Genomic DNA, 15273 nt, shown 5'->3' with positions numbered 1-15273 from the left:
GGGCCTAAATAACAGCAAAAGGATCGTATTTTGAATAAGTCCTCTTCGTCGATAATTTTATAGAATAAAAATGGAATTGATTATTAAATGTAAGATTATTGTTGAGATAAAATAATATATATATATATATATATATATATATATATATTATATTTATATATGTGAGGGCTATTCAGAAAGTAAGGTAACCACGCATATAAGATATGAAACGGTCCAGGATTCTCTCTTCAATTGTAATCAATTTAAGAAGTCCTCGTCGTGAGCCACATATACAACGATATTATATGTCAGTGAATTACTTCCATTTTTAATTGTAGCTATTTTGGGCAACGGTGCTTAAAAGTGCACAATCTGTTGTGAAGAAGAAGAAGAAGAAGAAGAAAGGTAGAATATATGTTGAGATAAATTGATATTCATGTAATGGTAGTTGTTGTAACTAGAGATAGTTATTTGTTTAAAAGTTGCTATGACAACAGAAAGATTATTCATGAAATTTTGAAAATAAAAAGTTAGTTTTGCTATGCATTTGTTGTGCCTAATTTTCAAGGTAGGCAGTTATTAGAATTTGCAATTACATATAAAAATTAAAGTGCTGAATCGCGTTGACTTATCATTCGAATTGTGGGCAATAAATGTAACATAAAGATAATATACGGATAATATAAATTAACGTTACAATTCTTTACTGAACATTAACAATTGAAACAATAAAATATATTACAAACCATCAAGTAGTAGTGATCAAGAACCGTGGAAGGTTGTAACGATCCCTGAACGTTATTATAACAATATACGGGATCTTATTCATGCAATTAATACAATCACAAAGACACCAATTTTTTTATATCTCATGATGCAACTAATAATATATGCCTCATAAGACATCCCAATAAAGAAATCCATACTTCTGTTTAATTCTCACCAAGTGTTAGTTTAATGCTTGGATTTAAACCGAAAAGTGATTTAAAAGAATGCAAAAGAGACAATATACATCTGATGTACGATTAGGTTTACCATCACAAATGTACGTCTACTGTGACATTATTGAATATGCCATTGTTGGAGATGCAATGGTACTCTTGCTACGAATTGTCAACATGGACTCTGTGAATCTTACCTTTGGAAGTCATGCAGTACAAATCTTTAATCCTGCACATTATGTTCGGTGGAAAGAATGAATTTTGAGCAAATACAAATCGATATAAGAGATAGCACAGGTCATCGTATGTCATTCACCTTTAGAACGGTGTGTACAAAACTACATTTCCGTCGCCGTCGTCATGACTGATCAGTATTTGCAATACCACCAAAAACAAGCGTTAGCAGGTATAGAAAACGTCTATGTGGGAAGTCCCTATCAAGCAGAATTTGAAAGTTTCCTTGGTGGCTTATTTCGTTCAGTGTTACCACTTGTGAAGCAAGGAGCTAAAACTGTGGAAAAAGAATTATTAAAAAGTGCCAATATGATTAATGATGTTGTGATCTTGAATCAACCGCTGGAAGAATCGTTTCATCAACATATGTAAGAGGCAAAATCAAATTTAGAAGAAAAAGTAAAAAGTAAATTGAAAAGTATGCTGGGAAGTGGATATCATAAAGGAAAGTGGGACGACTGCTCTCAGCTTGAGATTGACCTTCCAACGATCAAAAACGTCACCAACCTTACTAAGAAACGTAAATTATCACATAAGAAGAAGAAGAAGAGATCATTGACATCGTCACCAGATGTTTTCGATTAATTCAACTATGGCTTTCTTGCATCTTCAATCCTGTGAATGTGTAAAAAGTGAATTGGACATTTTTTCATCGTTACTCACGCAATCCAGTGTTCTGGACAATCGTATTATTGGCCACAAACCAATTAGTTCAATAGTTGAAAATTCACCAATAGAATTTGTACTGAGTGGTAGCAGTGATGAGTATCTTATTGTACATCCAAGCACAAATTGTAAAATCAAATGGTTCCTCCTTCACCGAAACGGATAAACCGATTGCACCTATTAATGATTTTCTAAATGCCATGTTTAGTGAAGTACAAATCTACTTGAACGATAAACTGATTTCATTTCCGTCACATAATCTTCCATATCGTTCGTACCTGGAAAAACTGCTCAATTATAGTGATGGAGCTAAAAATACACATTTACAAACAACAATGTGATTTCAAGATACGGCTGGTCATATGAACGCAACCACCAGTGAGAACAAAGGATTTCAACAGCGTTATGAACTGACAAAACAAACTATGAAATTCGATATGATTGGACATCTTCATTGTGCTTTTATAAATCAAGATAAATTTTTAATTCATGGAGTGCAATTACGTGTGAAACTTATTCCTGCAAAACCAAACTTTTGTCTCATGGCCAGTGAAAGTGGTATAAGTGTAAAAATCAATATCCTAGATGCATCGTTGCAAGTGAAAAAAAGTCAGCATTAGCCCTAGTGTGAAATTGGCACAATAAAATTTTACAATCTACACCGGCAAAATATCCTCTGACAAGAGTTCAAATGAAATGATTTACCATCCCGAAAGATATACAATCGAAAACTATTGTTAACCTGTTTATGGGAACATTGCCATATCGTATTATTGTACGATTTACATCGATGAAGCATCCAGTGGAACTATTACCAGGAATCCATTTGAATTTCGAAATCTAAACATCAATTTCTTTACATTGTTCGTAAACTGAAAAGCTGTACCTCCAAAACCATTACAGCCCAGCTTTGAAGAGAATCTCTACATTTGATCTACCACACTTTGTTCTCAGGTTCAGGCATATATTTTACCAATACTGGAAATACAATTTCAAGAGCCGACCACAAGAATGGATATACACTGTTTGTATTTGACCTAACTCCCGATTCTTGTGCTGGAGGTTGTCACTATTGGAGTTTACAACGACATGGAGCCATCCGTTTGGAAGTTCATTTCCAAGAGAAATTAGCAGCACCTGCAAACTGTATTGTGTATGGGGAGTTTTCCTCACTCCTAGAGATCGACAACCAGCGCAACATTATCCTGGACTTTTAAATTACAAGGTACGTATACGTTATCTATCATTTCCATTCACTATCTTGAATACATTACAATTAGCTAGTGTCTTACACAGTAATCTATTAACGGTAGTCTATTATTTAGAAATCACTTTACCGGGGTATTTGCAAGCGATGAGTTGCCCTCACGGATTTCTCTTCCTTTGGCAATCATTGTAGATACAGATCCATCCACAAGATTAGGAAGCCATTGGATTGCAATTTATATTGATAATCGTGGTTATGGAGAATATTTTGACAGTTATGGTCTTCCTCCTTATGTACCAGAATATGTCGCATTCTTAAGAGTCTTCATCCCGGCGAAATTAAAATACCACTAATTTTACACTAATTATGTGATATCTTCAAATAGATAAAATATAATTGAAATATGGAACAAGAGCGCCCTAGACAATATTATTTTGCGTGAGGTACCGTTATCAGAAGTCACCTAGTGGCTTTCCATTTTCAGCTGTTTAGAAACGCGAAAATAAATGCCGATTTAAAAATGGCTCGAAATCGAAAGCAGATAAGTGAGTCGTGATAACAGTTTCTCATGTAAAATAATATTGTCTATGGCGCTCTTGTTCCACATTTCGATTATCTTTTATCTATTTGAAGATATCACATAATTACTGTAAAATTAGCGGTGTTCTAATTTCGCCGGGATGAAGACTCTTAAAACTTCATTGTATTATAAATACACTAATAATCAAATGCAAAGTCTTGGTTCATCCGTATGTGGCTATTATGCTTATTTTTATTTGTAGTGTAAAGCCCAAGGAAAATCCCTGCGTGAAATTCAATATTTGTTCATAACAGTACCTTCGCTTAATGATCGTAGACTACTGCAATATACCTTCCAGGTAATTTTATCATATTTATCATTGAGAGTGCATTTTACATGTTTCGTTTTATCATCATCTATTTGTGCACTAATCATCTTATTTCCTCGTTCTTTTGTACAGAATTCACAATACGAAGCTTTGCAAATCGGCGCTATGCTGCAAAACTTGGAAACAAATCATTACAATAAAGAACAAGAAGAACATGAGGAGGTCTAATGATGAAACCCAGCTCATTGTCAATACCTTAGTGTACCAAAAAAGAAGAAGGAACCAGAAAATGAATAAAATACAATTTATGCTTATCTGTGTGTTTTTATTTTTCATTCCATCAATATGGTACATACAACGTCATCAGATTCAAAGTAATGTTCTCCTAAAGCAGTGTGTGATATAAGACGAGAACTAAATGCCATGAACCTTGTTCAAAATTTCTTCCTACTCATAGAGAACATCGACCAGGGATCCGTCGTCGTATCAAAAACTCGCACATCAAAAAACAAATCATCGATCACGTGACCATACTAACATTTGACACAATGAGGGTCCTAACAATTTTTTTTCTTTGTACAATTCCCAAATTGAAAGGGGATACCCCTCCCAAGAGAACACACATACCTTATGACTCTATATGACCTCATCAAAGACGATAAATTGAGTCAATAACCGAACACGTGGTTGTACTAAAATATAAGGTAATAGGACCTCATCAAAGGGAATAAATTGGGCCAAAAACCAAACACGTGGTACAACATATTGCTTACGTTTATATTTTGGCTTTTTTTCCCATGTAAGGAAACGAAATGAACCACCCAAATTTATAGTGATACATATTAGGGTCCTATACTATGATATCAAATATTTACATTGGACAATTTCCAAAATTTAAGAAGTGGGCCAAGGTACCCCTCCCAAATTTTTAAAGGAGTGAACCAACGTACCGACGTCATATGAAAGGGAATGGACCCCTGTACACGATCATATAACTATATAAGGTAATAAGTCCTCATCAAAGGGGATAATTAGGTCGAAATCCTCCGAAATTTGAATTTCTGGCAAAATTTTACCCATAAAAGGAAACGAGGTGGACCCCCAATACTGATAGAGGTACGAACCCTGATCCTAGGCTACCATACCAAATATTTAGATTTGGCAATATCCAAAATTTAAGAGTGGTGGTCCTAGGTACTCCTGCCAAAATTTAGGGGTGGGCCAAGGTACCCCTGTCAAAATCTAGAGGGGGTGGTCCTAAGTACCCCTAGGTCATTGACGTGGACTAGTGATGGGCAGTGGGAATATTTCCGGTGGGAAGGAATTTTTAAAAATGGGAATATTCCCGGGTTTTTTCCCTGGCCTATAAATTCCCGAGAAGGAATTTATTTCCATTTGTTTACTTTATCTTCAAAATTATAAATATGACTAATTACTTTATTGTAATACGTTATGATTTACTTCTAGGTTTTAAAGAATTTGGAGGTTAAAAAATTTAAAATTCTTTGAATGTACTTTATATAACTAATAACATGATTTTTTTAGGTTCCATTTCCATTTGCAATAAAAAGTAAGGTAATAGTTTAGTATTGGGGGCCAAAACTAGCAAAAAGTAGGATGATTTACGGAAGAAATGAGTTGATAGTTGTGTTCAAGTAGTCAGGAAAGTATCGAACACATTTTTTAGGGCAGTAGGGAATTTGTACAAACCGTAAAGGTAAGTGGAAGTAATTTCTGTGAGAAAGGAAAGTGAATTGTTAGTAACGAAGATAGAAAACAACGTGCCATGCGGGGCTCTAAACCACCTTCACTCGCTAACGCTCGCTCTGCAATGCTGTCTGAATTTAATGCTGGTAACGTAATTTAACGTATGAAACCATAAAACAACCGCATCGGAATAGAATATCGCAAAAAAAAAGTAGGTGCAAAAGCTGGTCTCCCCAATGCTAAACAATTGCCAAAATTAGCATGATGAAAAGGAACCATTTTGTAAAGTAATTTAGAATTATGTAGAAACAGAGATGAAGTACTATTAATAAACCATGAACCACCGTTAGTAATAGACGTCGGTTTGTCTGTTCTCTCTGACTTGAATTTCTGAAGAGGTACTCGGACTTCTCTTACATGTGAATTAACGCATGAAATTTCGAGAAATGGGCAGGAAGAAAGGTCGTGTGTGGCAATGTTATTTGCAAAATTATAAAGATAAGAAAGTATCTTGTAAATATTGTGAACATACATATTTATGCGCAAATGTTAACAAAATTGTTTATAACATTTAAAAATTTAATACGTTTATAATATCAGTAGTAGAGTCAAGTTTAGAGAAGCCACTTACATGTAAATTTAAACTTTTTAGCGGTTGAAAATTATGTGGACTTACTATATCATTTTTGAAACAGATTTACTTTCATAGAACATATTGTAAATAAATATCCATTTATGCGTAGTCTCTAAATATAATAGAATATTAATGAAATAACATAAAACTGCTCAGAATATAGCTACATTTTAAAGATTTCTCTGGGGACAACAGTAATAACAAACTGTGATATAAAAACGAATTTATCTTTGAAATCATAATATAGTAATAGAATGCAATTTTCTTTGTGATTGTACATAAATTCCCGGAAAATTCCCATTTTGGGGAATCTTCCCGGGAATATTCCTTGGGAATCTTCCCGAAAAATATCTTCCCGGGAATTTACCCATCACTAACCTGGACGCCAGAATCTGGGGTCCTAACAAAACGCGATCAATTGCTGCCCTTACTACTCTGTGGTTATCACACCAGGAGCTCGATCAATCTAAACCGTTTTACTTGCAACATATATTTGTTAGGACAATAAAATGAGGATATGTTAGTAAGTATTTTAATAACAAACTATGAAGAAACCTCGAGTAAAAGAATAAAGAGAATATCGAAAAGGATTTTACAATATTTACGTTCCTTCCGTTGTTCTTTCAAATATAACAATTTTCCGTTCATCATGACCTGAACTATTATAAAAAGTACTTATCCAACTATTATAAATATTTTACAATATCTGCGTTCCATTCTCTGTTGAATCAAATGTTAACAGAACTTTGTTTACACATAACTTTTTTGTTTGAATTATTCCGTCAATTACTGTCTCTTCCAAATGACAGGCTAAAGAGCAGTAGAAAACTGTTTCTGAAATAACATATTTGGTACTTCAAAGAAGCGATGACGAAAAATTATTATAAAAAAATGTTCACACTGTTATAGAACGACACTATGCTTTCGTAAGCGTGACATTTCCCTGAAAGTAGCAGGAAACCTGAGAATTCCTTAACTTCTCTAGGAATTTCAAATTCCCTGACTTTTGCAGGATATCCCGCTCATTCGTCACCATGTATTGCAAGTAATACAAATCTCCTCATAAGAAAAAGTAACCAAAAACTTGCTGTAGCTTTTTATTTTTAACGCTGATTCTTCTTTTTCTCGTTTCATTTTGTTTCATCCTCCATTAATTTTTCATTTCTGGTTTAGAAGGGGGGTATCCGCAACCTGTGCCTGTACAGAGCCAACTTCGAATCCCATCTGGTGTCGTAATTTTGAACTAGGATTTAAGCCACTTGGCAGATAAATAGGTACCATGTATAAAAGTGAATGATGATTTTTTTTCGTTTTTTGGAGTTAGCTCTCTTGGCATCTAAGCGGTTTAAATGTTTTGCATTACACTTTTTAATAATTCTTGAATATTAGATAATAGAATTCTTAAATTGAGAATCTAACAGTAAAGTACTTTTATAATTACCTTTAATCTGGATAAAAAGGAATTATACCATTATTTAATATTTTATTTTTGTAGGGTTCCTACGATTCATTTTAAATCTAGTGGGTTCTCAAGCTTCACAGATTGGTCTATACATATCATATATTTTCGTGCCCTTTGTTTTTTATGAATGTTACGAAAAACTTATAGACCATATCATCAGGATTAATGAATGTGATATTTTAGTAGGTGGTTCTTCAAGTGAGTTGTGTATTTCTTCAGCTAACGCTGAAATTTTGAAATGTTGTGGTAAGTAGAATTCTCATTATTTTGTAGCAATGATATGAACATGGTATTCAGAATAATTATAATAATACCATTAAATGCTAAGAATTAGGCAAATTATCATAAACTATACGTATAGCAAATCAATCGTTTACTATATTAGTATGGTAAAATGATTCATGATAACTCAAAGGTGTTGACTAAATACACTGTTAGGGCCGTTGAAAGTAAGGTCTGCTATACACTATGAGATAAATCCTAGGAAATCTCCTACGATTTTTCCTAGAGTCAAAATTTCAACGTGTATGCATCAGATTGCATATCATTTCCTATGTTCTGAATAGTGATGTGAGGTGGAAGATTTTCCAGAAAGTTTTCCCCTATATTTTTCTGGAAAATTTTCCGTTCTAAACAAATATCAGTGATTAAGTAACAATTTCTCATAACCATAAAATTGATTTACTACATATATACAAGCGTTTAAAACTGGAACATCCTTTAAAGAATCTGAAAATTTTCATGGCTCAGAAAATTTCCGATAGTATGTAGGAACAACTGAAACAATTTTTCATGAATCGAAAAATTTTCTGTCGTGTATGGAAAAATATATATATAAAAAACTTTTTATGAGTAGGAAAATTTTTACCCCTTAGAAGCAAAAAGTAAAATATTTTATGAATCGGAAACTTCATTCCTCTGTAGAAACAAGTGAAAGGAATTCTCATGGATCGGAAAATTTTCATTACGATGTAGAAACAACTGGAAAATTTTCATAACCCAGGTAATTTCGAATATTATGTGTAGTTATGTTAGGTGTAAAATTTTCTACTATATTCAACTGCAAATTTAGCGATAAAATTGAATTCCTGTAGTGGAAAGTTAGACAGCAACAAATAATTTTCCAACAGAAAATTCAACTACTTGTTTACATATACGCCTGCCTATGTAATGAAATAACTACATAAAACATAAAAGTTCCAGTTCCCTATGCCTATTATTCTTGTAACAGAAAATAACAAGAAATGCTGTGCATAGGCGTGCGCAGCGTGGGTGCCATGGGTGCCTTGGCACCCCCATTAGACAAACTTTTTTAATGTAGAATTATTATAAACTGAGAAGAGATTACGTGTAAATTATTTCACGCCAGCATGTGTGTCATGCGTCGCCAACGCAGCGTCAGGTGCAGTGACCTTTCTTTTCTTAGGGGAAAGGGGGGAGGACGACATTCCATATGGTGGTACTTTAGATCTGGCACCCACATTCCAATGTCCTGCGCACGCTAGTGATGTGTGATTTTATTGTGTTTAAAGCTATGACAAAGCATTGTCTCATGCATATTAAATTAACGAAATATAATTTTGTGAGATCAAATGTGAATTCTAAGGGAAGAATACATTGAAGTTTTCGAAACATATAGAAATGAAGAATCATTAGATTTTCACTTCATGAAACTTTTTTTCAAACAATATTTATTAGAAATAAATTTTATGACTAAACAACGACGTAGAGAAAAGTGGAGTATGTTTTTATGAATCCGAAAATTTTTCGAAAAATTTACATCATTGGTTCTGAATGATCCTATGAAAAATCTCTTGTTTAGAGCACGCTCTATTTCGGAAATAAAATTCGTAAGATGTCCATTTAAGTGAGATCAGGTGAGAGAAAGTGAAAAGAAATTTATTTTCTCTAAGCCAAAAAAGATGCTATTTGTGCACTTACAGTGCATACGAGGAGCATACATTTTTATATAATACAAAGTCAACGCTCTATCACAAGAGACATGCAAAGCAGAAGACAACTGGAAAACATTTCTGAATATTTGTACCTCCACATCAAAAACATTGCGACAACTAACGCCGTGCAGTTAGACCATCCAATATATACCTTATTATCCCATAATCGTGTCAGGTAAAGAAACCTCCTCTATCTCCTCCTTTCTTCTCTCCCATACTAAAATTAGCTAACAACATGAGAGCAATTCTAATTTCAAACTACACATATTTGGTTTTCATAAAATGAAATAACAAAACCGAGACGAAACAAGATTCATAAGTTGATGAAGGGAGAAACTTAAACACACACAATGAAAAATTGAAACCAATGGATGTCTATTACACAGCGATTCAGAAATTAGGCAGAGAGAGAAAGACAGAGAGAGAGAAGAGGAGAAAAGAAGAAAAAGAAAAGGGAGAACATAAAAATGTGAAATTCAAACGTAGTAACAAAAGAACCAAACATTATAAAGTTCCGTTTACAGAAATCCAACAGTAATATAGAAATAACGTTTGCTTTTACATATTTTCAGAACTATTCGAATATATAGAGGGTGCTTTAAACATTCATTATGTCACTTTCATAAAGGATAGCGTACTCAATTTCCAGTAGAACTGTAGATTTCCGAGATACATCTAACATAATGTCAAAAGTTTAACACACATGCTTTGTTTCCGCGTGGTTCGATTGCAAATTCGGTAGTGTTCATTGGACGTACTGATCCAAAATACACTCTAATAAACCCAGTAAATAGCGTTGGTCATATCCTTCATTTCAGACTACCAATGCAAACTCAACAAAAGAAGGACGAAACCAAAAGGAAAAGAAAGAAAGAAAGATAAATTTGAATGGATGCTATTTTCCTGCTAAATTTATATGACAAATACCCTATATTAAAAGTCCAAACTGTATCGTAATGAAAAGTTCCAAATGTTCGAAATTAAAAGTTTATGTTCCTCATAATTGTTGTTTCAAATTTCAACATGAATAAAAAACATTGAATTATAGGATGGAAATTATGTTTTCAAATAACCGAAGAGGTTACCATTTTCTAGTCTTTTCCGAAGATTTGTGTGTTCCGAACACCTAGCATTGATTTAATCTCTTGCGGATGTAACGTAATTCGCACAGATATAAAGAACACGCTAGAGCTCAAACAGATCATCGTGTCAGTCGGATGGTGTTGGCTAGGTTATAAACCACCACTGGGTCGAGGATTCAAAACCGTAGTGACCCCGTAATTCGACTGAGAATCGGTAACCCTGAGGACAGAAAAGAGATTTTACTTATTCCCTTGCGTGTAAACTGTATTTCTGTCAGAGATGTTAACTCCAGAGCAGAAACGTCGAAGTTCTCAGTTAATGAGATTTTGTTGTCCCGTTTTAATTTTTGAACACGCACATGCACCTGATGTGCGTGTGCGTGAGTGAGAAGGGGGAGAAGTGAAAGATGCCAAGACAGGATAGGGAAACGCCAAGAGAAGGGGGACGAATAAAAATATGAAACATACTTATCATTGAAGTGTATGATGTGGAACGCACACACTGTTTACTCGAGATATCGCCAGTGATGCCTTGTAAGTTCTCCATCAGAAGATGAATCTCTGTTTGCAGATATTATTTTATGCGAAAAAATCATACTACCTGATGGGGAATTTAAACAAATTTTCATTTGGAAGTCTAGCACGTTACCACTACACCACTGATTGCTTTACCCAAGTGTTACTTAACTAATTGTATTGTGTTTCTTTCTGAGAGCGATAACACGAAAAGTGTATACTGCAGATCAACATGTTTGGAATATCCTGGTAATTCCCTTTCCCTTTCCCAACCAACATTCGTAAATCGTCTCTATCGTGATACAAGTGTTTGCTTCCACATTCTTACGTATTGCTTGTCCAGCATGATAAGTCGATTCTTCACAATCACTTTGTAAAAAATATCAACTGTGGCGTGAACAGGATTTGAACCTATGTTAGGTAGCTGTATTCTTCAAAAGGTCATTACGCTACCCCTACACTATCATGTCACCTGAAATTAAAGCCAAATATTACTTACTGTAGCCCTGATTCTTGAATCTATCCGGCTTCTTCCTGTGAGATTATTTGCACCAAACTGCACAACGAAATTAATTTATTCCATGGCTTAGAGAGAAATTAGTGCCCACTATTAAAGGAAAAACATACAATTCAGGAAGCATTACAGTAATAAAACTTATTTTCAGTAATTTTTGATGGGCAAAATAATAATAACATATATTATAAAATTGAAAGTAACTGTTTGTGGCTTTTAATCTCTTGAACCACCGGACCGATCTCGATAAAATTTTCAAGATACATGAGGTTCGGGCCTAATATGGTATTTATCTATTTACTTTGACGATATAATTTAGGGTCGATGGGAAGAAGAAGTTAAAAAGAATATATAACACTTGATAACTCGTGAACCAAATGATCAATCTCGATCAAATTTTTAACATAAATGAGATTCGGGCTTGAGATGATTTTTATCATTTCACCTTCACGGAAGAACTTGGATAGGGGAATGGAAGAGGGAGATATATAAAAATAAATAAAACTTAATGACTCTTCAACCACCAAACCAATCTCGATCAAATTTTCAACCTAGATCAAGTTCGAACCTGAGATGGTTTCTGTCATATACACTTTGACGGTGTACCTTAAGGGAGGGCAGGGGAGTGACATTTAGATAAGAACGAAAAATGACCGGTATTAGTGGCGAATCTATAATTTTTGAGTCGCTGAGGTTAACAGTGACACATATGATGCTGTTTAAATCCAAATTCAACCCCACAACTTGGTGGAGGGGACGCATATAAAAATGATCGAAATAACCAATGTCAGTGTCGAATTCATAGTTTTCCGGCTCGCTGAGATGAACACTGACACTGCAGATGCCGTGCCCCATAACATAGGGTTATATAAAACTTACCGAAAATAATGGATATTAAAGAGTGCTTTAGTAATACTTAAAAGTGACTGAGTAACGGAACATATTACTATTTTTTCTCAATTTAACGAAACGAAGCGGGTAATTGATATTATTATTATTATTATTATTATTATTATTATTATTATTATTATTATTATTATTATTATTATTATTATGAATACTTGACAACTATACTGTGAATGTGAACATTTATTATTATTATTATTTGCTAACTTTTGAACTTGCATGGCAAAATTCCTGCAAAATATGATTTATTTCTGTAATTCTGTGCCGCTTTATTAGTGGGCATTAATTTCTCTCTAGGCCGTCGAATAAATGCATTTCGTTATGTACTTTTGTTCGTTCCAAAGGTCACGGCTAAAGTAAGTAATATTTGGCTTTTAATTGCAGGTGGCATGATAGTGTAGGGTTAACGTAATGGCCTTATGAATAATGGAGCTATTTAACATGTTCAAATACTGTTCACGACAAGTATTTTTTTTCCAAAGTGATTGTGAAGAATCAACTTATCATGCTGGATAAGCAATAGGTTAGAATGTGGAAGCCAACACTTGTATCATGATAGAGACGATTTATGAATGTTGGTTGGGAAATGGCAAGGGAATTACGATGATATTTCAAACACATCATTGATCTGCAATATACACTTTTCGTGTTATCGTTCTCAGAAAGAAACACTATACTATTAGTTAAATAAAGTTTGTTTACAGCAATCGGTGGTGTAGTGGCAATGTGCTAGACATCCAAATGGAAAATCTTGATTCGATTCCCCATCAGATAGTATGATCTTTTCGCATAAAATGATGGTTGCAATCAGAGATTCATCTTCTGATGGAGAACTTGCAAGACATCATTCGCAATATCTCGAGTAAACAGTGTATGCGTTCTACATTATACACTGCAAGGATAAATATGTTTCATATTTATATTCGTTCCCCCTCTCCCTCTCTTTCTTGACCTTTCCCTATCCTGTGTTTGCATCTTTCACTTCTCCCCCTTTCTCTCTCTCACACACACACTTCATGTTCCGATGTTAAAACGGAGCAAGATTCCGATATGCCTGGTCTAGAAAATTTAATTAACTAGGAACTTCGACGTCGCGTTTTAAGTGCTCTAGGGATAACATCTCCAGTCTTGGTCGTCTCGGACAGAAATACTGTTTACACGCAATGGAATAAGTAACATCTCTTTTCTGTTCTCAGGGTTACCGACTCTCAGTCGAATTACCGGGTCACTACGGTTTTGAATCCTCGACCCAGTGGTGGTTTATAACCTTACCAATATCATCCGACTGACACATGAATCGTTTGAGCTCTAGCGTGTTCAATCTATCTGTGCAAATTACGTTACATCCGCAAGAGATTAAATCAGTGCTAGGGTTTCGGAACAGATAAATCTTCGCAAAAGACTAGAAAATGGTCACCTCTTTGGTTATTTGAACACAAAATTTTATTTATACTGGTTCGACACAAAATTTATTTCCATCCTATAATTCAATGTGTTTTATTCACGTTGAAATTTGAAACATCTATGAGGAACATAAACTTTTAATTTCGGACATTTGGAACTTCTCATTACGATACAGTTTGGACTTTTAATATAGGGTATTTGTCATATAAATTTAGCAGGAAAATAGCATCGATTCAAATTTATCTTTCTTTCTTTCTTTTCCTTTTGGTTTCGTCCTTCTTTTGTTGAGTTTGCATTGGTAGTCTGAAATGAAGGATATGACCAACGCTATTTACTGGGTTTATTAGAGTGTATTTTGGATCAGTACGTCCAATGAACACTACCGAATTTGCAATCGAACCACGCGGAAACAAAGCATGTGTGTTAAACTTTTGACATTATGTTAGATATCTCGGAAATCTACAGTTCTACTGGAAATTGAGTACGGTATCCTTTATGAAAGTGACATAATGAATGTTTAAAGCATACTCTATATATTCGAATAGTTCTGAAAAATATGTAAAAACAAACGTTATTTCTATATTACTGTTAGATTTCTGTAAACGGAACTTTATAATGTTAGATTCTTTTCTTACTAAGTTTGAATTTCACATTTTTACCTGTTCTCCCTTTTCTTTTTCTTCTTTTCTCCTCTTCTCTCTGTTCATTTCTGAATCTCTGTGTAATAGATATCTATTGGTTTCAATTTTTCATTGTGTGTGTTTAAGTTTCTCCCTACATCAACCTATGAATCTTGTTTCGTCTCGGTTTTGTTATTTCATTTTATTTAAACTAATATATGTGTAGTTTGAAATTAGAATTGCCCTCGTGTTTTTAGCTAATTTTTCCATGGTAGAGCAGAAAGGAGTAGAGAGAGGAGGTCTCTTTACCTGACACGATTATGAGATAAGGTGTATATTGGGTGGTCTCACTGCACGGCGTTAGCTGTCGCAATTTTTTTTAATGCGGAGTGTACATGGTAAATGGTACAGTGAATAATTAAATCTTGAAAATTATTGCACGAAAGTTGTGTAAGTCTTTCAACAATCAAATTACAAGCAAATATTTGTTAAATTAATTATGACCTGAAATTAATTGCAATTATCTTTAGTTGACTCGTTATTTAGGAAAATCGTGCTATCCCAGTTTACGGAACCAAACATGAATTCATGGTATTTG

The 15273-nt window shown here is 34.1% G+C and overlaps 1 protein-coding gene across 1 annotated transcript in view; it reads left to right on the top strand.

Moving 5' to 3' along the window:
- LOC145670413 (phospholipid-transporting ATPase ABCA3-like) overlaps positions 1–15273 on the top strand; it is a 541163-nt gene that overhangs the window by 300584 nt on the left and 225306 nt on the right. Inside the window, exon 19 of the mRNA XM_081739072.1 lies at positions 7712–7924. Within this exon, the coding sequence (XP_081595198.1) occupies positions 7712–7924 (213 nt within the window). The remainder of the gene's footprint in view (positions 1–7711; positions 7925–15273) is intronic.

Source organism: Thermobia domestica, chromosome 14 (assembly GCF_964235325.1).
Source record: "Thermobia domestica chromosome 14, izTheDome1.hap1.1, whole genome shotgun sequence".
In the NCBI taxonomy this organism is placed as follows: Eukaryota; Metazoa; Arthropoda; class Insecta; order Zygentoma; family Lepismatidae; genus Thermobia; species Thermobia domestica.
Note: the sequence above shows the minus strand (reverse complement) of the source record. Positions and strands in the feature narration are given on the sequence as shown.